This window comes from Esox lucius, chromosome 7, assembly GCF_011004845.1.
Source record: "Esox lucius isolate fEsoLuc1 chromosome 7, fEsoLuc1.pri, whole genome shotgun sequence".
NCBI classification, from domain to species: domain Eukaryota; kingdom Metazoa; phylum Chordata; class Actinopteri; order Esociformes; family Esocidae; genus Esox; species Esox lucius.
The window spans coordinates 40,140,448-40,167,453 of NC_047575.1; the positions used below are offsets into that span (position 1 = coordinate 40,140,448).

The 27,006-nt window shown below is 38.9% G+C and overlaps 2 protein-coding genes across 2 annotated transcripts; both read right to left on the minus strand.

Annotated features, from left to right (window-relative positions):
- Positions 1–2,235: 2,235 nt before the first annotated feature.
- Positions 2,236–3,177, minus strand: LOC117594682 (olfactory receptor 4S1-like). The gene has a single exon (XM_034293001.1). The coding sequence runs from the start codon at positions 3,175–3,177 to the stop codon at positions 2,236–2,238; it is 942 nt and encodes a 313-aa protein (XP_034148892.1).
- Positions 3,178–15,184: 12,007 nt separating this feature from the next.
- Positions 15,185–16,132, minus strand: LOC117594683 (olfactory receptor 4S1-like). The gene has a single exon (XM_034293002.1). The coding sequence runs from the start codon at positions 16,130–16,132 to the stop codon at positions 15,185–15,187; it is 948 nt and encodes a 315-aa protein (XP_034148893.1).
- Between the last annotated feature and the right edge of the window lie 10,874 nt (positions 16,133–27,006).

The window sequence follows — 27,006 nt, forward strand, 5'->3', positions numbered from 1 at the left end:
AGAAGGGAGAGCTCTTGCCCACGATGCTTCATTCTCAATGAAGCTGCCTGAGAGAAAGCATTGTGTCCGAGCATCTTTATTGATTTCTCCCTTTTCATGGTGCAACACAGCCGCAGTCGGACCGAAACTCCACCCCACGCTCCCTTCGTTGGCCCCGTTTTCCAGGTGCTTGCTCAGGTAAGCACAACAAAGTGCATTATTAACCTATAACAGACAATCACTATAGGTTGTTCGCTGAACTTGATGTTCTGTATGAAAAAGATGATTCCAGGGCAGTTCCTATTGAGGTCCAATAGTGATTGTCTGTTATAGGTTAATAACGCGGTTGCAAATATAGCAACATTACACAGTAATAGTAACAACAATAAAACAAATCTGTAAAGTTGGTTGGGATCACGAAATACAGCAGCCATCCTCAACGGCGCCATCTTGGTGACCAATACTGATTTTGGAATTAATTTAATTCACAAAATATCATTTCTCCTCTTAGGCTCTGGTGCGGGCGCCTAAAGAACGTGAGAAGTGTTGCCAACTTCTTAGAAAGGAAAGTAGCTACTGGCTAAAAGTTGCTAGAAGTCGCTAAATGACATCATCACCTAATTTGCATAATAGGCCATGTGCAAGTAATTGTGATGAATGCTGTAGGAGAGAGGAATGAAGTCATGGGAGAGACAAGCAGTGAGTAAAAAAACACCCTAAAAAATGTTTAGAACTATTAAACGATCTTTCTTCTGTCGATTCTTGTTTTTTTTTCTGTCACAATTCCTGGACAGTGGACGAGGTGAGTAAGTGACTGAGGCTGTGTGAGTCAAATGCAGTGATTTATTTTTGTGCAGTGATTTATTTTAGCCAAAGAACATTTTACATTTACATCCCGCCGTAAATCTAAGCCAGGGTGGGATGAGTACATACACTCACCTAAAGGATTATTAGGAACACCATACTAATACTGTATTTGACCCCCTTTCGCCTTCAGAACTGCCTTAATTCTACGTGGCATTGATTCAACAAGGTGCTGAAAGCATTCTTTAGAAATGTTGGCCCATATTGATAAGATAGCATCTTGCAGTTGATAGAGATTTGTGGGATGCACATCCAGGGCACGATGCTCCCGTTCCACTACATCCCAAAGATGCTCTATTGGGTTGAGATCTGGTGACTGTGGGGGCCATTTCAGTACAGTGAACTCATTGTCATGTTCAAGAAACCAATTTGAAATGATTCGAGCTTTGTGATATGGTGCATTATATTGCTGGAAGTAGCCATCAGAGGATGGGTACATGGTGGTCATAAAGGGATGGACATGGTCAGAAACAATACTCAGGTAGGCCGTGGCATTTAAACGATGCCCAATTGGCACTAAGGGGCCTAAAGTGTGTCAAGAAAACATCCCCCACACCATTACACCACCACCACCAGCCTGCACAGTGGAAACAAGGCATGATGGATTCATGTTCTCATTCTGTTTACGCCAAATTCTGACTCTACCATCTGAATGTCTCAACAGAAATCGAGACTCATCAGACCAGGCAACATTCTTCCAGTCTTCAACTGTCCAATTTTGGTGAGATTGTGCAAATTGTAGCCTCTTTTTCCTATTTGTAGTGGAGATGAGTGGTACCCGGTGGGGTCTTCTGCTGTTGTAGCCCATCCGCCTCAAGGTTGTGCATGTTGTGGCTTCACAAATGCTCTGCTGCATACCTCGGTTGTAACGAGTGGTTATTTCAGTCAAAGTTGCTCTTCTATCAGCTTGAATCAGTTAGGCCCATTCTCCTCTGACCTCTAGCATCAACAAGGCATTTTTGCCCACAGGACTGCCGCATACTGGATGTTTTTCCCTTTTCACACCGTTCTTTGTAAACCCTAGAAATGGTTGTGCGTGAAAATCCCAGTAACTGAGCAGATTGTGAAATTTTCAGACCGGCCCGTCTGGCACCAACAACCATGCCACGCTCAAAATTTCTTAAATCACTTTTCTTTCCCATTCTGACATTCAGTTTGCAGTTCAGGAGATTGTCTTGACCAGGACCACACCCTTGAAGCATTGAAGCAACTGCCGTGTGGTTGGTTGATTACATAATTGCATTAATGAGAAATTGAACAGGTGTTCCTAATAATCCTTTAGGTGAGTGTATGTTCAGTATTTGCATATATTTTATATTCAATAACTGCTTGAAGTCTGCAACCCATTGACCCCATCAGACAATACACACACAATTACACCACAACAAACATTTAGCTTAGAGCAGAAACTTTACAGCTGAACATCTTTCTTGCACTATTCCGAATCTGATTGAGGTTCATCCCATATATGATAGGATTTATCAGAGGAGGACCAACAAGAAACTCCACAGACATGATATTCCCCAGGGCCAACAGACTGGTGTTGCTGCCATAGCGAGCGTACATCACATCGAAGAGAAGAGATATGACAAAGTTACTCAGTGTAATCAGATGAGGCAGACAGGTCTGCATGAACTTCCTCCTTCCTGCCTGGGAACGCAAAGATGCTTTGATGATGTTCACATACGATATCAAGATAAGTATCATTTGGGAAAAATGGTATGATGTAAAAATGAAACCGTAGAGGTTGTTCAGAGTGGTGTCAACACATGACAGCTTCACAACCGCCCAGTTTGAGCAGTAGAATTTATCAATGTCAACACTACAGAGGGGTAACCTAGCTGTTAGCACTATTGCAACAGTAACTTCCAGCCATGAGAAAAGCCATGTTAAAAGAATCAGTGTCCACACTTTTCTAATAGTCATAATACAGTGGTAGTGGAGTGGCTTACAGATGGCAACATATCTGTCATAAGCCATCACTGTTAAGTTGGTACATTCACAAAAAACATAGAAGTAGATGACAAATATTTGGGTTAGACACCCAATGTATGTTATCACATAAGAGTCAAATAAAATGTCATAAAGTATCTTAGGGTAGAAAGATGAAGCACCAATTATACCATTAACACACAGATTACAGAGGAATAAATACATTGGGTCATGCAACATTTTCTCTAGAACAATGGCACAGATTAGTGTTACGTTAATAAACATTGTAAAAATGTAGAGGATGAGAATAAATACAAAGTAAATGTGTCTGTTTGTCTGCGTCTCATTCAGTCCATGCAGCACAAACACTATCTCCTGGGAGGAGTTGAACAGGGTTGTCATTGACAACAGGCACAGGCATCTAATGTTTACATGACCTGCCTGAACATTTTGCTTTTAATTGCGTACGGCCTGTCTAACAATATTGACAGCTCTCTTTTTACCAGTGTTGTTTGTATTTTGATTGCAGTACAACCCAAACCTTCCTGCTTGGTATTTTGATTGATTTACGTTGGTATACTGATAGCAGGAAAACCCAAAACCATCTCGATTCAGCACTCAGCTAGAGAACAGGAAATAGAGAGCAGTAAGTACAGTATTAGACATGTATCACATTCTAGTGTATATGAAGCAATATACTTTATGAAATTATTTATTTGCAAATCATTCAACTCACAGCTTTGGAGAAACCTTAACTATTCACTGAAGAAATTTGATTATCAATAGATACATAGTATTTTCAAAGTTTGTTGAAGCTGATCATTGATGTATATCATGGTTGATATACAAAGTTAAGGAGAAACCGTCCATTATCAAACTGTAGGAGTTAGATTATAAAACAAAGTCAATTCAAAGTCTTCAAGGTAATAAATGAATGTATAAAACAGAATACAAACAACAATCAGTTTTACCTGGAAGAGGATCCTTTCCATTGTTCATTTTGATTTTGGGTCCTGAACAGACCAGATCACATGTGGATATGACACTTCTCTCTCCACGCCACACTTTTATTGTGCAGAATCAAAGTATCTGGAGGGAGTGACAACATTTACAACAAACCTCTAGAGGTTAATTTACTCATGAGTTTGGATTCTAAATCAAACAATTTCTATGACTCTGTAGGATTCTCTACTTCTGTTTGATGACATTTATGCACATATTGTTTATACTATTTAGAAATGCTAAAATGTTTAATACTTTTGACATGCTATTATTCAAGGCACCTGTAACGTGGTGAGAGCGGGGAGGCAGAAGCAGGATATGGGTGTTCATAATGTGGCCGCACAAAACACTTGTGAACAGCGAGTTCAGTTACAGAGGACATTCTATACAGAGAGTTACACAGGAAACAATGGGTCAAAGCTGTTGGATAGTGGTTCGTATAGTGGTTACTTTAGTAAGAACGTACTCGGTCGAACATCATGGGAGAAACATAAACTTTATTAAAAGCACTGCAGCCGAGTTATCTGATGTTACATGTTCAATCGATCTCACTGTAAAGATGGTTGCTAGCGGTTATATACATTGAGGGGCGTGTCTACCTAGCACAGATCACATCTCCACAAGGACCCCAATGCCTAATGGTCAATCTAAACATTTCATATTCCTGAGGTTGGCAGAGCATAACGTACAGAGCATCTAAACACAGATGTTCCTGTTGTTCTCATTATCAAGGCACATTTAACTTTAATGAAACATATGTTCATATGATTCTACAATGCCTGGAAAAAAGGTACTGCTGAAACAGCGTATAATATCACCATGAACACGTAAAGAGGAACACAATAACACACAAGGACTAGGAAGCAGTGGGAACAGATATAGGCTGAATCTCAAATGCGAGAAATGTTTATGTCACAACCCATACTACGCGGAAAATATGCCAGCAGTTCCCTGATGTTCTACTATTTCTGTTGGATTTTTGAAGTATGCGTTCATGCAAGCGATTTGGGGTAATATAGACCACAACCCCTTACGCTGAGTAAAAGCAGAGGGGTTTCCATGATTCTCTCATCTTTCACCAGAAAGAAGAAAAAGTCTGTTATAGTCAACTACAGCTCCAGAAAATATTTAAGAGACTGCTGCACTTTTTTCTTTCCTTTCCAAAAAAGTTGAAAAAGGCAGTTTTCAGTGAGTAACAGAAGGTTTAAAATTAAGAGACCACTGCAAATTGAACGCTTCTGTTCCTCACTCAAAACATTCCTTATCAACTTTTTTGGAAAAGGAATGTCATATTTTCCAAATCAATGGCAACATTTTACAATTTCTGCCAGAATATGCAAACTTATGAGCACAACTGTTGTCGGTTATCTTGAGGAAGTATAGCGGAGCTGTGCCTGTCCATGCATTTTGTGCTCCAGTGGCTGGTACACGATACCAAACAGTATCAGCTATTTGGCCCTTGTGTGTCAAGGATTCTGCAATGTCACGCATCAAATAAGCTTTTCATTCAAGGCATCAAAAAAGTCTTATAAAACTTTGGATTTCAGTAAAAAGTTTGATTTCTGGACAATAATTGACTTACATCTACAGGGGATTACCTAATTAATATTGAAAATGTTTTCAAGGTTTGTGTGCATTATACATTTTGATTCTGAATGGCCCCAATTTAACCAGCCAGTAAATAATGACCAGCAGTCAAGACATTTTAAGCTGTATTAGTGAGAAAGAAATGGTAAAAGTGTGTCACGGTCGTGGGGTGAGAAGGACACAGGCGCAGAGTAGAGTTGGTGAAGATAATCCATGTTTAATGCTAAATAAAGAAAGACTCCAGCAAAACAAAAGGCAGCAACCAGTGACGTGGGTATTCCTTACACAGGATAAACAAAACCAAAATGAACCACGCCTTGGGGCCTACAAACTAAACTTAAATAGGGTCCCCAATTGGAGGCAATAACTAACACCTGCCTCCAATTGGGGAAACCAAAAAAAGGAGTAGAGGTGGCTAAAGGCCACCTCCTGTCCTGTCCTGGCTATGCCCCGAGCCCAGCGCAGAGATGGCTAGGGGCACAGCCAGGACGTGACAAAGTGTGTGTGTGTGTAGACAACATTGCTTAGAGGAAGTATCTCTACATTAACATTGGAAGCACAAATAGCTTTAAATTACAGCAGAAGTATTCATGCCTCACCTCAAAGACCCCTAAACATTTTAAAATGTGGCTGTAACTCCAAACAGGCACACCTGATTAGCTAATAAAGTGCTTGATGTTTAGCTTGCACACCTAACAAGCCTAACAACTCTGTTTCTGTGTTAAGTTTTTGTTGATTTCACCTGTGACTTTAGTCTTCTCACCTGTCTCGTTTTCCCCTTATCTCCTCCTTGTTTTCTCTCCCCAGTTGCCTGTCTCTTTGTCAGTCAATGTTGAATGTTACGTTTAGTTCCTGCCAAATCCTGTTATGCCTTGTCGTGTTTTAGTCTTTCGGATTACAAAACATGTACTTATTAATCACTGTTATTACTGTGTTTGTGACCTGCTTCACCGTGAATTGTGACAATATGGAAAAGATAAAATACATGGAATAGCTGTGGGAAAAATGGAAAACCTCTGAATTACAATGAACTTTAGTTTGAAATAAATGCTTTAAAATGTTGTAACAGATTATGGGTTTTTGCTTTTCCTTACAATAAAGCAAAATATGTATGCAACAAAATGCGCTGTTTTTATACAGAAAACTGTTTATTTAGTACACCTTTAAGGACATTATCAAATTAATATTAATCGCAATGAACTACTTAAGTAAAAAAGAAATAGTTTTGAATTAGTTATTTTGCAGATGTTAGGTTCTGTTTTTGTTCTGTTTGGGTTTTGCCTTTCCTTTTGAGCAAACTGTTAACATATTGCAAAGACAAGTTAAGCTCATATTATACTTATTGTTTTGTATTATTATATGAAATGCTTCAGTGGCCGCAATTTCTCATATTTCCTAAAGAATTACACACAAGGGTTTAAATGGTCATTATTGGTAACACTTCAATGGTAATCAAATACTTTGTCCTTTTCTAATATTTATTAATTTATAATACTTTCTAGATTTACATATTCTCTTGTTGGTCAGTGGCAAAATCTCCAAATTAAATCCATTAGACTCCATGTCGTAAAACAAAATATGGACAAGTGCAACAGGGGTGAATGGTTTTGGAAGCCAGTGTAGGTAGCTACACAGAACTCCAAAATCAAACACTTGGATAAAAAAGCTCATAAATTTGCACAATTTGCCAAATCAGTTGAAAAACCAAGAAACTTTTAAAGAATAATAAAGTAGTTATTAGTGAGTGGAACAGTGATTTGTATGTTTATCACAATAGAATGGGTTGTAATGTTGATGCCCTTCATATACAGTGGGGAGAATAAGTATTTGATAAACTGCCTATTTTGCAGGTTTTCCTACTTACAAAGCATGTAGAGGTCTGTAATTTCTTTCATAGGTACACTTCAACTGTGAGAGACAGAATATAATCCAGAACATCACATTGTATGATTTTTAAATAATTAATTTGCATTTTAAGTATATATTCACCTACCAACCAGCAAGAATTCCGGCTCTCACAGACCTGTTAGTTCTTCTTTAAGAAGCCGTCCTGTTCTCCTCTCATTACCTGTATTGAATGCACCTGTTTGAAATGGTTATCTGTATAAAAGACACCTGTCCACACACTCAAATAAACAGGCTGCATCCTCTCCACAATGGCCAAGACCAGAGAGCTGTGTAAGGACATCAGGGATAAAATTGTAGACCTGCACAAGGCTGGGATGGGCTACTGGTCAATAGGCAAGCAGCTTGGTGAGAAGGCAACAACTGTTGGCGTAATTATTAGAAAATGGAAGACGTTCAAGATGATGGTCAATCTCTCTCGGTCTGGGGCTCCATGCAAGATCTCATCTTGTGGGGTATCAAAGAGGAAGGTGAGGGATCAGCCCGGAACTACACGGCAGGACCTGGTCAATGACCTGAAGAGAGCTGGGACCAGTCTCAAAGAAAACCATTAGTAACACACTACGTCGTAATGGATTAAAATCATGCAGTGCACGCAAGGTCCCCCTGCTCAAGCCAGCGCATGTGCAGGCCCGTCTGAAGTTTGCCAATGACCATCTGAATGATCCAGAGGAGGAATGGGAGAAGGTCATGTGTTCTGATGAGACAAAAATAGAGCTTTTAGGTCTAAACTCCACTCGCCATGTTTGAAGGAAGAAGAAGGATGAGTACAACCCCAAGAACACCATCCCAGCCGTGAAGCATGGAGGTGGAAACATCATTTTTTGGTGATGCTTTTCTGCAAATGGGACAGGACGACTGCACCGTATTGAGGGTTGGATGGATGGGGCCATCTATCGCGAGATCTTGGCCAATAACTTCCTTCCATCAGTAAAAGCATTAAAGATGGGTTGTAGCTGGGTCTTCCAGCATGACAACGACCCGAAACACACAGCCAGGGCAACTAAGGAGTGGCTCCGTAAGAAGCATCTCAAGGACCTGGAGTGGCCTAGCCAGTCTCCAGACCTGAACCCAATAGAAAATCTTTGGAGGGAGCTGAAAGTCTGTATTGCCCAGTGACAGCCCTGAAACCTGAAGGATCTGAAGAAGGTCTGTGTGGAGTAGTGGGCCAAAATCCCTGCTGCAGTGTTTGCAAACCTGGTCAAGAACTACAGGAAACGTATGATCTCTGTAAATTGCAAACAAAGGTTTCTGTACCAAATATTAAGTTCTGCTTTTCTGATGTATCAAATACTTATGTCATGCAATAAAAGGCTAATTAATTACTTAAAAACCATACAATGTGATTTTCTGGATTTTAGTTTTTTGATTCCGTCACTCACAATTGAAGAGTACCTATGATTAAAAATAACAGACTTCTACTTGCTTTGTAAGTGGGAAAACCTGCAAAATCGGCAGTGTATCAAATACTTGTTCTCCCCACTGTAAATTTCAGCTGGATTTGGTTGACATGAGTGCTTACAGTGTGGAAAACAATAACATGAAATGTATGTTAACATGCATAGATTTATTAAGCAAATACGCATGGATTCGCGTGCTGAGAAATAAAAGCGCTATTAAGGTAACGCGAGCGTTTGAAGATATTATATTAAAAGAAGGAAGAACACCACAAAAAGTCTAAACAGCAGGAAGTAGTTTTTTAATTCACACTTTGAAATGTTAATGATTTACAACATAAAACATTTTGCTACAGCAATTGATGTCAAAGCGAGTATCGTTGAGAGATTTAATAAAACAATTAAATCACGAATGTGGAGGTATCTCATAGCTGCCAACACTCATGGCTATGTTGAGGTTATTCAAGATTTAGTTCATGGATACAACCATAGCTACCATTGGTCCATTAAGATGAAGTCAGCTGACGTTTGTGCAGAGAATGTTAGATTAGTTATGAAGAACCGGTATGGTACAACAATAATGAGAAATGGTAATCATAGCTACAAGTTCCAGGTTGGGGATACTGTGAGACTCTCAAAGCTGAGAGGTGCGTTTACAAAAGGCTACGAAAAAGGGTACTGTTGAAGTCTAACACTTCACTGAGTTGGTTTGTTGGAAAGGAGAATAACACACCAGGAGTCAGGTCAATTACCATACCGCATATTCCGTTTATTACAAAAGCTTTTGGAGACAAATGTCGCCGCACAATGTCTAAACATGAACTGTCATAACAGCATTACTTATACTTCAAACACACCTAAAAAGTGGGGGCGTTAAGGTAGCCAAGCAGTGTGCCATTGGTCCAATTTATGTTCTATACCTTATATGTGTACATGCAGCACAAGCGTCATATTTGGGCTTTATGTCTTCAGCTTAAAGTTCCTCAGTATGTGTGTGCGTTGTCCATCTGTGTCCTGTTTGCCTAAGACACCCAAGCTAAATCTACTTCTTCTTCCTAGCAACCATCTAAATAAGATTTCCTATTTTCCTACATGCAACTTTCAATATCTGCATTTTGCTACAGACATTCAACATTTGGCCTTAATGCTTATAACAGTTTAACAGCTTATACATTCAGTATATCCACAGTACACAGATGAATATTTGACAATAACAATGTATACAGAATAAACGATTACGATGGTGATATGATAAATGGGACCTTTTATGACTGGAATTACTGAAAATAATCGTGGCTAAGGATACATCTTTTAAAGTAGAAACAGTTTTGGATAAGAAAGTACAGAAAGGGAAGAAAAAGAGTCTTGTGAAATGGCTTGGTTGGCCTGAGAAATTCAACAGCTGGATACCATCGGAACAAGTGCTTGACCTAGAAGCTGGATAAAACTCCTGGATTTTCAGGATCACGTCATTTACATTGACTGCGATCAGCGTGGGTGACGGTGGCTTCTACATATCGCTGCCCAGTAACTCATCGAGACATGTCTATCCAAGCAATACGAGTTCGAGCTATACCATAAAATTTGCCAAATGTATAGATTTGAAAGGTTTTGGGAAGTATCTTTGATAGAATTACAATACGGACATACGTAGAAGACTTTTACATTGGGTGAAAACGCATTTGAACTACATGACTCGAATAACGACAAAACTTGGAAATAGGAACTCAACACCGGTTATTACAATGGCATAGTAAAACTAGTGGCAGAGATCAACAGTTATAGAAAACCACATGGTGTATGGGCGGGGTATGATGAATTTAAAATAGAATGTTTCTTAAAGATGAGCCCCATTTTAGTTCGAAATTTAGTACAAAACTGGAACAGATATTGGGCTTAAAACCAGGCAACCCATACGGAAAAGAAATGTATTTTAAATATATTTTTGCAATGCAAAATGTATGTAGAATGTATGCAGAATTTGTTGAAAACATTTAACTTAATTCAAAATACATTTCAGGTATCACAATGTATTTCACCTTTTATTCTGAAATGTATTTAAAAATGTATACATACATTTATCTTTATTCAAAATAAATTTCAGGTATCAAAATGTATTTCACCTTTTATTCTGAAATCTATTTAAAAATGTATAAATACATTTAACTATATTTAAAATAAATGTATTTTCCGTATGGGAAGCGCTGGTACGCCCCATGGTACGGAACATTCTCCACAGATATTCTGGCTGGGTTTAACACCCTAAACATCTACACAGATATAATTGATTATCAATGTGTTGGTGACAGTCATGTCCCACTGTTGCCAACTGTACATACAGGTGCTGGTCATAAAATTTGAATATCATCAAAGAGTTGATTTATTTCAGTAATTCCGTTAAAAAAGTCAAACTTGTATAATGTGTACATTCATTCCACACAGACTGATATATTTCAAGTGTTTATTTCTTTTAATTTTGATGATTATAACTGAAAACCTATAAAAAACCCAAATTCAGCATCTCAAAAAATTTTAATATTGTGAAAAGGTTCAATATTGAAGACACCTGGTACCACACTCTAATCAGCTAATTAACCCAAAACACCTTGCAAAGGCCTTTAAATTGTCTCTCAGTCTAGTTCTGTAGGCAACACAATCATGGGGAAGACAGCTGACTTGACAGCTGTCCAAAAGACGACCATTGACCCCTTGCACAAGGAAGGCAAGACACGAAAGGTCATAGCTAAAGAGGCTGGCTGTTCACAGAGCTCTGTGTCCAAGCACATTAATAGAGAGGCGAAGGGAAGGAAAAGATGTGGTAGAAAAAAAGTGTACAAGCAATAGGGATATCCGCACCCTGGAGAGGATTGTGAAACAAAACCCATTCAAAAATGTGGGGGAGATTCACAAGGAGTGGACTGCAGCTGCAGTCAGTACTTCAAGAACCACCACGCTCAGACATATGCAAGACATGGGTTTCAGCTGTCGCATTCCTTGTATCAAGCCACTCTTGACCAACTTTATGGAGATGCAGATTTCATTTTCCAACAGGACTTGGCACCTGCACACAGTGCCAAAGCTAACAGTACCTGGTTTAAGGACCATGGTATCCCTGTTCTTAATTGGCCAGCAAACTCGCCTGACCTTAACCGTATAGAAAATCTATGGGGTATAGTGAAGAGGAAGATGTGATACGCCAGACCCAACAATGCAGAAGAGCTGAAGGCCACTATCAGAGCAACCTGGGCTCTCATAACACCTGAACAATAGATGATGCCAATAGATCATCCAGATGGTCATTGGCAAACTTCAGACGGGCCTGGACATGCGCTGGCTTGAGCAGGGGGATCTTGCGTGCGCTGCAGAATTTTAATCCATGACGGCGTAGTGTGTTACTAATGGTTTTCTTTGAGACTGTGGTCTACGCTCTCTTCAGGTCATTGACCAGGTCCTGCCATGTAGTTTTGGGCTGATCCCTCACCTTCCTCATGATCATTGATGTCCCATGAGGTGAGATCTTGCATGGAGCCTCAGACCGAGGGACACTGACCGTCATCTCGAACTTCTTCCATTTTCTAATAATTGCACCAACAATTGTTGCCTTCTCACTAAGCTGCTTGCCTATTGTCCTGTAGCTTATCCCAGCCATGTGCATGTCTACAATTTTATCCCTGATGTCCTTACACAGCTCTCTGGTCTTGGCCATTGTGGAGAGGTTGGAGTCTGTTTGATTGAGTGTGTGGACAGGTGTCTTTAATACAGGTAACAAGTTCAAACAGGTGCAGTTAATCAAACTTATGTCATGTAATAAAATGCAAATTAATTATATAAAAATGTGATTTTCTGGATTTTTTTTCCATCTCTCACATTTGAAGTGTACCTATGATAGAAATAACAGACCTCTACATGCTTTGGAAGTAGGAAAACCTGCAAATTCGGCAGTGTATCAAATACTTGTTCTCCCCACTGTGAATTAAGGCATCATCCAAAATGATTAACGGAATGGGTCAGATGATCAGTCAGAACCAAGTTGAACTTTTTTATCAGTCAACATCATCCTATTTACTTCATCAGAAAGTCACCTGTTAAGGTTAAGCCCACGAGTGCCTTGACAAAACAAGCTAATAATAAAGGTAGCTAGCTATCTAGTTAACATAGTAGTTGCAATTAAGTCATATTAATGGTCACATTTGATTAGATTAGCACAAAGAAGTATAACGTCAGCATTACGTAATATTTTTGACAAATTAATAATTATATATACATTTTGACTAAGGAATTTCACAACTCAAGGGAAGTCACAGTAAATGACTCCCCCCTCTAAACATTTTGTGTACCTGTTGTCAGATTTTCAGCAGGTGCCATAGCGAAGGCATACCGTTTTACCAGTTTGAGCCTTAATGACGGAGGTTTGGTGGACCTTCTTCAAAAAGTGACCAGTTGCTATGGTAGTATTGGACAAGGACCGTTTGGGGGAGAGGTTGAAAAGATACCTTATTATCAAGTGACACACCAATAACCATTTACAAATGGGCTACAACTGCTGAAATGATACCTTATTATAAAGTGATACAACAATAGCCATTTATAAAGGATGAATAGTTTGGGGATCTCATCATTTGTGGTAAACAATATCATTAAAAGATTCTGAAAATCCTGAGAAATCTCTGTATGCAAGGGACAAAGCCGAAAACCAATATTGGATGGCCATGATCTTCGGGCCCTTCAGGCATTGAATCACTGCAGTGGAAATCACTACATGGGCCCAGGAACACTTCCGAAAACCCTTTTCTGTGAACACAGCATGTCGTTGGAACACCAATGCAAGTTAAAACTCTACCATGCAAAGAAGAAACCATACATAAACAAGGTCCAGAACCACCGCTGCCTTCTCTGGGTCTGAGCTCATTTAAGATGGACTGAGGTCCAAAACTGTCCTGTGGTCTGATTAATCAAAATGTGAAATTATTTTTTGGAATCATGGACGCCGCATTCTCCAGACTAAACAGAAGAGGTTATGGGGGTGCATAAGTGCACATGGCATGAGGGACTTGCACATCTGTGAAGGCACTGTTAATGCTGAACATTTTATACAGGTTTTGGAGCAACATGTGCTGCCATCCAGATGATGTTTTTGCTTATTTCAGCAAGACAATGCCAAACCACATTCTGCACGTATTACCACAGCATGGATGTGTAGTAATAGAGTCCAGGTGCTAAACTGGCTCGCAGTCCAGACCTGTCACCCATTGAAAACATTTATTTTGATGACTTGATAATAAAGTCCATAATTCTGTCATTCAATTAAAGATACATGTTTTATAGATATGTTTGTGACTCATTCAGAAATGGTCATTGGTTTGTCACTTTATAATAGGGTATCCTTTCTGCAGTTATGAATGCCTATTCATTCTTTATAAATGGTAATTTGTGTATTATGTTTGTGTGATTAGACATTTCATAAATTTACCTAAAGCAATCAAAGATTACTTTATAGTGGTTTTTAAGTATGCTATTACACACCATGAAAATAATTGTGCACTAATAGTGATTTGCAACTCATTGACCCCATCTTTTAGATGAATCACAGTGTTGGTAATTGTAATGCTGTATGATCCTTGAGAAAAGATTTAACAGTAATTGTGACTCACTATACTTCTGTACATTATAGGTCATTATAATTATAAATGAGTATTTTTCTACAAAATCATGAGCCTTCACAAGTCTTTACGAGTGTCTATAATTATGCTTATACTGCATTATTACTGTATTATATTGCATTATGAATACATGTATAATGCTGTATTATGTGTTACACAATTGGCCTTTAAAAAAGTGTTACCGAATAATTTAGATTTAGTTAATATGATTTTAAATAGGTGCCAACAATTGTGACATGTTTTTGAATGAAAAAGATTTAATACATAATTTTTATTTTTTTATTTTTAATGTTTCACTAAAGTGTTTGATGTGAGTGTAAGCTCAACCAGTTAAACTACAGTGGCAATTTTTTTTCAGCCTTTTTGTACATATTTGCTAGTAATTGTAGTAGTTACTCTCTCTACATATTTATTTTCATTAAATTTATCATAAAATATTTTTGATGATTTTCAATGTTTTTTTTTGTTGCTTAAATGTACCTGAGGTAGCAATAATTATGTTGAGCACTATACATATACAAAACAGTTTTAAAACAATTCAGTTGGAAATAAAATGATCATGTGGTTTGTCTCTTAAACCATTCAGAAATATTTCTGCATAATTGTTTGTGTTATTCATTTTATGTACAGTTTATTGGCAGGTGGCTCAATTTACTGACACACAAATGTATTTTCATTGTGAAAATTATGATTTCATTATGTTAAAAAGAATATTTGTTATTAAAAAAAAATCAGCCATAGTAATAAACAAGAATCTCTTGACAGAAAAATCAGACAAAACCAAAGGATGAAACTTCATGATTTTAATATTTAGAAATTGTCAAACCACACTTTGATACACAGAAATGCTTAGCTGCATTACCTCAATCTAACTACAGCAACTTTAATGTAAAACATTTGTCGTACTCGATTTTGAATCTGAGTGAGTTTTATCCCATATATGATGGGATTTACCAGAGGAGGAACAACTAGGAACTCCACAGACATGATATTCCTCAGGGCCAACAGACTGGTGTTACTGCCATAACGAGCATACATCAAATCGAAGAGTTGAGATATGACAAAATTGGTCAGGGTGATAATATGAGGCAGACAGGTCTGCATGAACTTCCTCCTATCTGCCCGGGAACGTAAAGATGCTTTGATGATGTTAACATAGGAAATCAGAATAAGCAATGCTTGGAAGAAATGAGAACATATGAAAATAAAACCAGAGATGTTGTTCCCAGTCGTGTCAACACATGAGAGCTGCACAACTGCCCAGTTTGAGCAGTAGAGTTTATCAATGTCAACACCACAGAGAGGTAACCTAACTGTTGGTACTATCCCAATGGTGACTTCTAGCAATGAGAAAAGCCATGTTAAAAGAATCAGTGTCCACACTTTTCTAACAGTCATAATAGAGTGGTAGTGGAGTGGCTTACAGATGGCAACATATCTGTCATAAGCCATCACTGTTAAGTTGGTAAATTCACAATAAACATAGAAGTACATGACTAATATCTGGGTCAAGCACCCAATGTAAGTTATCACATGAGAGTCAAATAAAATGTCATAAAGTATCTTTGGGTAGAAAGATGAAGCACCAATGATCCCATTAATACACAGATTACAGAGGAATAAATACATTGGGTCACGTAACATTTTCTCTAGAACAATAGTTAAGATCAGTGTTAAATTAATAAAAATGGTGAAGAGGTAGAGGATGAGAATGAATACAAAATAGATGTGTCTGTTTGTCTGCGTCAAGTTCAGTCCATGCAGCACAAACACTATCTCCAGGGAGGAGTTGAACTGAGATGTCATTAGTGTTTACAACACACAGAAATGATCGGTTCCTCCAAATTTAAAGACATTCTAACAGTAACTGTGGTCTGAACAGCAACCCCGCCAGCCTCACAACACTGACAGCTCTTCTTTAAACAGTGTAATGAGATTTTGAACATGATTTTGATTAAAGGACAACCCAAAATAAATCTGCTTTAGAATCCACCTAATATTATTTTGAAAAACAAAGTTAGGCCGGAAGCTAGAATATATTGAGCTTAAATAAGTAATCAAATTGTCATTTCAAAGTCCTAAATGAAAGTTCTTCTTGAAGATAATCACTCACGATTACGGTTTTTGAACAACATATAAGAAAATAAATCCTGTTCACCTTAAAGTTGTTCATAGTTCTTATTCTGTATGGTCTCCATACTGACGATCATAGTAGATTACCATCTCCTGACCAGGCCAGATCGTACCTGAGTATGACACTTTTCCACCATCTGAACCACACATTTATTGGGTCGCATCAGAGGATCTGAATGTCATAGCAACGTGAGCTGCATGGAGTAATGACACACTGCCCCCTCTAAAGTGGGAGTGCTATTTGAAAATTATATGAAAATATAATGTACTCCCAAAGGACTACTTAACATCACATTGCTGTTTTAACTCTCAATGTGGAAAAATCTTGGAATGGCCTTACTTGTTCATGTTTATACATCATTTTAAATTTGCTGATGGTTTGATTAAAATGATTCTGTTTTACTGTACTAAATGATACATTATACAGGAATCTCTGTGCTAGAATAGAATACTCAAGGCCATCAAGCCTAGAATCATGTAGCAATAAATGGATAAAATAACAAATACAGTGGGGAGAACAAGTATTTGATACACTGCCGAATTTGCAGGTTTTCCTACTTACAATGAGGAAGCCCAGAACTACACGGCAGAACCTGGTCAATGACCTGAAGAGAGCTCTGACCACATGTAGCACACAGCCAGCACTTGCCAGAAATTCCTGCAGTCCCTTTAATGTTGCCTCATGGATGCCTCCCTGACCATTTTTCTTCTCGTCTTTTCATACATTTTGGAGGAATGTCCAGTTCTTGGTAATGTCTCTTTTGTGTCATATTTTCTCCACTTTATGATGACTGTCTTCACTGTGTTCCATGGTATATCTAATGCTTTGGAATTTCTTTTGTACCCTTCTCCTGACTGATATCTTTAAACAATGAGATCCCTCTGATGCTTTGGAAGCTCTCTGCGGACCATGGCTTTTGCTCTGAGATGCAACTAAGAAAATGTCAGGAAAATCCTACGAGAACAGCTGAACTTGTGATTAACCAGTGTCACTATTTGTGATTAATCAGAGTCATTTTAAATGATGGCAGCTGTGTAATGACTTCTATTTAACATGAGTTTGAATGTGATTGGTTAATTCTGAACACAGGCACATACCCAGTTATAATAGGGTATGCAACAAGGTTATCGTAAGGTTTTAATTTAAGAATGTTCTCCCTTGAGGTGTGAGCTGCCTAGGCTGGGAAAGAAGGAAGAGTTGGACGTGCTGTCTCCTTGGCTGTCTTGACGTTTGTGTAGTTCTCACAAAGCTCACAGGCCAGATCCATTACGAAATGTCTTCTGCTGACTGTCTTCTTGAGAGAATATCAGTCGTAGATATACATTTAACATAAAAAACAAAGCATACAAATAAAATCATCACGTTTTAGATGGCTGAAAGACTATGAAAGATTAATATAAGGCAGAAGAAAACGGTTTTTAGCCTGGATTTAAAAGCGGTCAATATTGGGGCCAAATCTAGGATTTTCTGGTTCTTCCTGCTCTTTGAAGTATAATTACTAAACGCTGGATTACCTGCCTTTGTCATTACACTGGGAACAGTTTACAGACCAGACCCTGATGACTTGAGGGGTCTAGAGGGTTCATACTGAGAGAGAAGGTCCGAGATGTATAACCCTGTTTCTGAAACTGTTGAGATGCTGCATAAAATACAAATATAAACAGAATGCAATGCTGGGCAAATCATTGATTTTTAATTGAGAATATTACAAGGACAACATATTAAGTGTTGAAACTGAGAAATGTAATCGTTTTTGGAATTTGATGCTAGCAAAACGTTTAAAAATATTTGGGACAGGGGCATGTTTAGCACTGTGTTGCATCACCACTTATAAGAATACTCCGTATGGGAATTGAGGAGACCAATTGTTGTACTTTTGAAAGTGAAATATTTTCCCATTCTTGCTTTATATAGGATTTCAGCTGCTCAACAGTTCGGGGTCTCCTTTGTCATATTTTATGTTACATAATGCGCCAAATGTTTTTCACGGGTGACATGTCCGGACTGCAGACAGGTATGCACCTTACATGCGCTGGGCAGCTGGCCAAAGGTCTTTCTACCTGTCACTGGCCCAGGTGGTTGTCCCAGTGTTCTTCAAGACCACAACCATTGTGCTAGTACAGAAGTTGTCTGCGTCTAACCTGAATGACTTCTGACCTGTCGCACTCATCTCCACGATCATGAAGTGCTTTGAAAGACTAGTTCCGGCCCACCTTAAGTCCTGCCTCCCTCCAACACTGGTTCCCTAGTGTCAGCCTAGAGGGAGGAGTTCATGTGACTGGTGGCATGGTTCGCAGACAACACCCTGGCCCTTTGTAGAAAGCTCATTGTAGATTACAACAATTATAAAGGCTGCTGTCACGCCCCAGTTCTCATCAATGGCACTGAGATGGAGCATGTGTTCAGCTTCAAATTCCTGGGTGTCCACATCTCTGATGACATATCCTGGACCCTGAACTAAAGGTGCAGCAGTGCTTGTACTTTTTGAGGAGGCTAAAGAAGGCCCGTCTGTCTTCCCAGATCCTTGTGAACCTCTACTGCTGCACAATCGAAAGCATTCTGACGAACTGTGCCACTGTGTGGTTTGGCGGATGCTCCGTGGCCGACCGGAACGCCCTGCAACGGGTGGTGAAATCCGCCCAGCACATCACTAGTGCCCAGCACCCTTCACATCCATACCACAAACTGTTCACCCTCCTACCATCAGGCAGGCAATACAGGTCACTTTGTTCTCACACCAGCAGGCTCAAGAACTGCTTCTTTCTATCTGCTGTAACCCTGCTTCTGCATCGCCAGATCTGAAAGCAGCACTGCGTACCGTTAGCAGTTATCGGATCTCTCTGTTCATCCACGGCTTCTGGTTGGAGAAGGTCTTTATTAGTTTAGGTCTTTATTTACTTCATTTTCCAGGTGCTTGCTCAGGTAAGCACAACAAAGGGTATCCCGGGTTGTTCGTTGAACTTGATGTTCTGTATGAAAAAGACGATTCTAGTGCAGTTCTGATGTCCAATAGTCATTGTCTGTCATATGTTAATAACGCGGTGGCAAATGCAACAAAATTACACAAAAATAGTAACAACAATAAAACAATAGATCCGCAAAGTTGGTTGGGAGCACGAAAAACGGCAGCCATCCTCAACGGTTCCATTTTGTAGGGTGTTGACATTGTTTATGCAGATGTTGATGTAATCCAGAATGGTGGAAGCATAATGAATGGGAGTCAAGGGTGGCTTGAGTGTCAAACAAAGTCTGTGTTGAAACTGGTGCTGTAGAAGTGAGTCTGACCTTTCTGGCCACACTTTGAATGTCCTCACTGATGGTTTCACATGTTTAATGAAGGGTAAATACTTGGGAAGTAAAAACAGTGAAAGATGGTCTGACTGTCCCATGTGGGGGAGAGGAAAGGCTTTGTAAGCCTGAATGTTTGTGTACACATGGTCTAATGTATTGTCTCTTCTGGTGGGGCAAGAGACATGTTGGTGGAATTTGGGAAAAAAATTTTTACAGAATTGAATGGTTGAAATCCCCCACAATCACAAAAACACCATCCGGGTGCTGTTTGCTAATGGCAGCCTACAGTCCTTTCATTGCTAGTTTAGCATTAGCGTCCGGGGGTATGTAGACTGCTGTAACAACAATAGATGTAAATTCCAGAGGCAAGTAAAAAGGCCTGCATCTGATCATCAGGTACACCAGATTGGTTGAGCAGTGACCGGTTATGTTATTGTTTGTAAACCATGTTTTGTTTACGTAAATGCACAGCCCACCTCTGTTCTTACCGGAGTCGGCTTCGGTCCGATCTGTCTGAAGACATTGTGCCATTCCAGCTCTTTTATGTTGTCGGCTATGTTGTTGTTAAGCCATGTTTCTGAGAAAATAATGACGCTGCAATCCATAATACATTTTTGTGAGATGATTCTCAGTTGTATTTCGTCCATTTTGTTAACCAGTGACCATATGCTAGCAAGGAAAAGGCTAGGTAGTGAAGGTTTCCCACGCTTCTGGTGGCTCAACTCACCTATCCCCTAGAGAAGATTTCACTGAATTGGTCAAGGTAACAATATGATTTAATGAAGCCAAACACGTAATCTAAGCCAATAATATCAAGTAATTGAGGTGAAGTAAGGCACATTAATTCCATGACAAATTATTCGGACGAAGGCTAAAAGGCAAAACCTCATGAAGTTGATATTTCAATTAATAAAATGTTTTAACTGTGAGCCAGAGCTTTATGTAAAATAGGCAAACCCGAAAACACAAGTTAATATGCATAAGTACATAGTAACAATGCATTTACTGTAGAAAAGCAACTTTACAGTTGAACATCTTTCTTACTCTATTCTGAATCTGAGGTTCATGACTGAGGTTCATTCCATACAAGTGCTGGTCATATAATTAGAATATCATCAAAAAGTTGATTATGTCAGTAATTGAGGTGGAGGTAAACTTAGTAAGAAACGTTAGTCAGTTTAACACAATGCTTAATGCTGTCTAGCTAATTATTCAAATTTGGTGTAATGTTAATGCATGACAAAAAGATCTAATTTTGAAATGCTATACCAACTCTTTAACCACAGTGGTTAAAGACAGACTCTTTTCCAGGGAGGACAACTACATTCATCACTTTTAATTGTGGGCAAGCAAAACTAGGCTTGCCTGGTTTCTTGTTTTAACAGCTTGTTTCATCAAATTGATCAGAAATACAGTGTAGACATTGTTACTTTTGGAAATGACTATTGTAGCTGGCAACGGCTGATTTTCAATTCTGCTGGAGTGTTTTCTGTCACCAGTCCATGGTGCATGTTTAGCTGGGCAGGCTCTCCCAGTATCTTACATCAGACAGATATAGAGGTACCTGAGTCACCTCCATTCCTACATGGTCTTTGTGAGTTTCTTTGGCTATTTGTTGCAAGCTGCTGTGTTTGCAACTGTTTCCCATCTCCCATTTTGCTTGCAAGCGATCAACTGCATGGGTTCTCTCCATTTCCCCTGTTTGCACACATTGGCATACTGCCATAGATTGGTGACCTGATTAATAGATAACCTGGGTCTATATCTGATATGATGTCCACATGTTTACCTTCATTATTTTGTCAGTCCAAAAGTAAGATGTACAATTTGAGAGTACCAGCTCTTCTTCCATCTTGGAATGACATGGGGTTCACTGGTCTATCCTGTTTGTATTACAAACCCAAATTAATTAAATCCAGTTGTCAATAATATGACTTTGGTGTAACCATATGGATATTAGTTCTCCATGTTGACTACAGTGGGGAGAACAAGTATTTGATACACTGCCGATTTTGCAGGTTTACCCACTTTCAAAGCATGTAGAAGTCTGTAATTTTTATCATAGGTACTCTTCAACTGTGAGATTCAACTTGTATGATTTGTAAATAATTAATTTGCATTTTATTGCATGACATAAGTATTTGATACATCGGAAAAGCAGAACTTAATATTTAGTACAGAAACCTTTGTTTGCAATTTCAAAGATCATACATTTCCTGTAGTTCTTGACAATCTTTGCACACACAGCAGCAGGGATTTTGGCCCACTCCTCCATACAGACCTTCTCCAGATCCTTCAGGTTTTGGGGCTGTCGCTGGGCAATATGGACTTTCAATCAATCAATCAAATGTATTTATAAAGCCCTTCTTACAACAGCAGTTGTCACAAAGTGCTTTTACCGAGACACCCAGCCTTAAACCTCAAGGAGCAACAACAGTAGTGTTGAATTTCAGTGGCTATGAAAAACTCCCTAAGAAGGCCGAATATTAGGAAGAAACCTAGAGAGGACCCAGGCTCAGAGGGGTGACCAGTCCTCTTCTGGCTGGGCCGGGTGAGATATTAAGAGTTCAATTTGAATAATTAATAAATTTTTCTGGGCTAAATCCAGAGTCTATTTATATTTAGACTAGGTCAGAAGTATGACCAGATGGACAAGGATAGGGACAGCAACATACCCCCAAACCAGGTACTCCGCAGGTTTGGACCAGGGACCTCAAGGCCCAACAGCAGGAAATCAATCAAGCTCCCTCCAATGATTTTCTATTGGGGTTCAGGTCTGGTGACTGGCTAGGCCACTCCAGGACCTTGCGATGCTTCTTACGGAGCCACTCCTTGCCCTGGCTGTGTGTTTCGGACCCCAGCCACGACACATCTTCAATGCTCTTACTGAGGGAAGGAGGTTGTTGGCCAAGATCTCGCAATACATGGCCCCATCCATCCTCCCCTCAATACGGTGTAGTCGTTCCTGTCCCCTTTGCAGAAAAGCATCCCCAAAGAATGATGTTTCCACCTCCATGCTTCACAGTTGGGATGGTGTTCTTAGGGTTTGTACTCATCCTTCTTCTTCCTCCAAATACAGCGAGGTGGACTCGATTTTGTCTAATCAGACACATGACCTCACATTCGTCCTCTGGATCATCCAGAGGATCATGGCAAATTCAGACGGGCCTGGACATCCGCTGGCTTGAGCAGGGGGACCTTGTGTGCGCTGCAGGATTTTAATCCATGACGGCGTAGTGTATTATTAATGGTTTTCTTTGAGACTGTGGTCTCAGCTCTATTCAGGTCATTGACCAGGTCCTGCCGTGTAGTTCTGGGCTGATCCCTCACCTTTCTCATGATCATTGATGTCCCATGAGATGAGATCTTGCATGGAGCCCCAGACCGAGGGACACTGACCGTCATCTTGAACTTCTTCCATTTCTAATAATTACACCAACAGTTGTTGCCTTCCCACCAAGCTGCTTGCCTATTGTCCTGTAGCCCATCCCAGCCATGTGCATGTCTACAATTGTATCCCTGATGTCGTTACACAGCTCTCTGGTCTTGGTCATTGTGGAGAGGTTGGAGTCTGTTTGATTGAGTGTGTGGACAGGTGTCTTTAATATAGGTAACGAGTTCAAACAGGTGCAGTTAATCAAAAACTTATCTCATGCAATAAAATGCAAATTAATTATATAGAAATGTGATTTTCTGGATTTTTTTTCCGTCTCTCACAGTTGAAGTGTAACTATGATAAAAATAACAGACCTCTACATGCTTTGTATGTAGGAAAACCTGCAAATTCGGCAGTGTATCAAATACTCTTTCTCCCCACTGTAAATTAAGGCATCATCCAAGATGATTAACGGAATGAGTCAGATGATCAGTCCAAGTTGCCTAAAAATCCCAAATCTGATATCCATTTGAAAATAAAACATTTCTGATTCTTTTGGTTGACGATCAAAGCAGAATATGAAAAAGAGTGAATAAGCAGGTTTGCTTAAAAGTGATCAAATTGTCCTTTTTAAGTATGGCCTTTGTACTGATGGACAGATTGAACTACATCTTCCGGACCAGACCAAATCATATCTGGGTTTGACACCTCTCCACTCCCTGACCCACTCTTTTATTGGGTAGAATCTGAGTATCTGAGCTGTTATAGCAACATGTGACATGAATTGTGGTGGTGAGGTGACGGACAGCTCCGTCATCTCTCGCTTTTCCCGGATTCCCATTGTTCATGAACTCACCCCGGACTCCTTCATTTGTCTCGTCTCCAATTGTCACTCGTACCAGGTCCCAATTAAGTTATTAGTATGTGTTTAAATGTTTCTCCTCTGCTCCCCTCACTTGTCGCTTATTGTTCCCTGTCGCTGTATGTTGCCTGTCAGTGGTGAGTGTTTTTCGTTTCGTTTTGGTTTGTGTGCTGTGTTTATTTTCTATTATTCTGCGAACATCGACTGCCACTCTGCCTGTGCCTGGTTCCTCCTCTCCACCACTACAGCATTCATGACATGAATGCTGACTCACTGCTCTCTTTGAAGTCACTTTTCGAATGAAACCTCAATGAGACCATTGTAAAATGGTTTAAATACAGTAGCAAAATAATATTGTTCAATAATAAGGTCGCAAATTACAAAGAACTCAGCGAAGTTTAGTTAACAATTAAGTATTTAGAATGCCTTGCTTTGGTTGCTTCACTTCGTCTCAATTATGATATTAAATAATTATTAGTGACACCTCAATCTTTGTTATTATGAAACTTTAAAGTTTACCATAACTATCACATCAATGGTCATTTTTAGTTACCATACTTTTCCGTTTATAAAACATGGCTTATACATGGATTTTCAACCACAGAGGTTAATACATGGGTGCAGGTAATACACAAGTTTAAATTGTCAAACTTTTTCACAGATGACTCATTGACCACGTAAAGGTCTCAGAAACTCATGTAGCATTATATGATTGCCATGATTGTAGCATATATGGTTTAGAATTGCCATTACAGGGTTTTCAAAAACATATTTTATTCTTCAACAAATTACAAATTTTGTTAGAACCCTATGACAGATGTTTTATAATAATGTACAATGTATGTACGAGTCATAATTGACCTTTCGCAAAAACCCCAGCCATTTTAGTTACGGTTGCTACGCCAGTCAAGCTGTGCTTAGATAGATTATTTTTGGACTAATACCTCCAGATCAAATCAGATCAAAGCATTGCTATATGCACAATATTCAGATAAACAAGGAAGGGGACACAGTAATTGCAACAAGCATACAGATATCTCAAAGAATGAGAAACCCCATGAACTCAAATGCGACCAGCACAGACTTGTGGACCAGTCACGCTCTTGAACTGCTTGGTAAGTTCTGTTCATATAGCTATTACTGAACTTTTTTATCAGTCAACATAATCCTATTTACTTCAGCAGAAAGTCACCTGTTAAGGTTAAGCCCATGAGTGCCTCGACAAAACAAGCTAATAATAGCTAGCTATCTAGTTAACATAGTAGTAGCAATTAAGTCATATTAATGGTCACATTTGATTAGATTAGCACAAAGAAGTATAACGTCAGCATTACGTAATATTTTTGACAAATTAATAATTATATATACATTTTGACTAAGGAATTTCACAACTCAAGGGAAGTCACAGTAAATGACTCCCCCCTCTAAACATTTTGTGTACCTGTTGTCAGATTTTCAGCAGGTGCCATAGCGAAGGCATACCGTTTTTACCAGTTTGAGCCTTAATGACGGAGGTTTGGTGGACCTTCTTCAAAAGTGACCAGTTGCTATGGTAGTATTGGACAAGGACCGTTTGGGGTGAGAGGTTGAAAAGATACCTTATTATCAAGTGACACACCAATAACCATTTACAAATGGGCTACAACTGCTGAAATGATACCTTATTATAAAGTGATACAACAATAGCCATTTATAAAGGATGAATAGTTTGGGGATCTCATCATTTGTGGTAAACAATATCATTAAAAGATTCAGGAAATCCTGAGAAATCTCTGTATGCAAGGGACAAAGCCGAAAACCAATATTGGATGGCCATGATCTTCGGGCCCTTCAGGCATTGAATCACTGCAGTGGAAATCACTACATGGGCCAGGAACACTTCTGAAAACCCTTTTCTGTGAACACAGCATGTCGTTGGAACACCTATGCAAGTTAAACTCTACCACGCAAAGAAGAAACCATACATAAACAAGGTCCAGAACCACCTCTGCCTTCTCTGGGCCTGAGCTCATTTAAGATGGACTGAGGTCCACATTCTGAGAAACCACATTCTGCACGTATTACCACAGCATGGATGTGTAGTAATAGAGTCCAGGTGCTAAACTGGCCCGCAGTCCAGACCTATCACCCATTGAAAACATTTATTTTGATAACTTGATAATAAAGTCCATAATTCTGTCATTTAATTAAAGATACATGTTTTGTAACTCATTCAGAAATGGTCATTGGTTTGTCACTTTATAATAGGGTATCCTTTCTGCAGTTATGAATGCCTATTCAGTCTTTATAAATGGTAATTTGTGTACTATGTTTGTGTGATTAGACATTTCATAAATTTACCTAAAGCAATCAAAGATTACTTTATAGTGGTTTTTAAGTATGCTATTACACACCATGAAAATAATTGTGCACTAATAGTGATTTGCAGCTCATTGACCCATCTTTTAGATGAATCACAGTGTGGTAATTGTAATGCTGTATGATCCTTGAGAAAAAGATTTACCAGTAATTGTGACTCACTATACTTATGTACATTATAGGTCATTATAATTATAAATGAGTATTTTTCTACAAAATCATGAGCCTTCACAAGTCTTTACGAGTGTCTATAATTATGCTCATACTGCATTATTACTGTATTATATTGCATTATGAGTACATGTATAATGCTGTATTATGTGTTACACAATTGGCCTTTAAAAAAAGTGTTACCGAATATAATTTAGATGTAGTTAATATGATTTTATATAGGTACCAATAATTGTGACAAATTTTTGAATAAAAAAGATTTAATACATTTTTTTTATGTTTCACTAAAGTGTTTGATGTGAGTGTAAGCTCAACCAGTTAAACTACAGTGGCAATTTCTTTCAGCCTTTTTGTACATATTTGCTAGTAATTGTAGTAGTTACTCTCTCTACATCTTTCTTTTCATTAAATTTATCATAAAATATTTTTGATGATTTTCAATGTTTTTTTTTTTTTGCTTAATGTACCTGAGGTAGCAATAATTATGT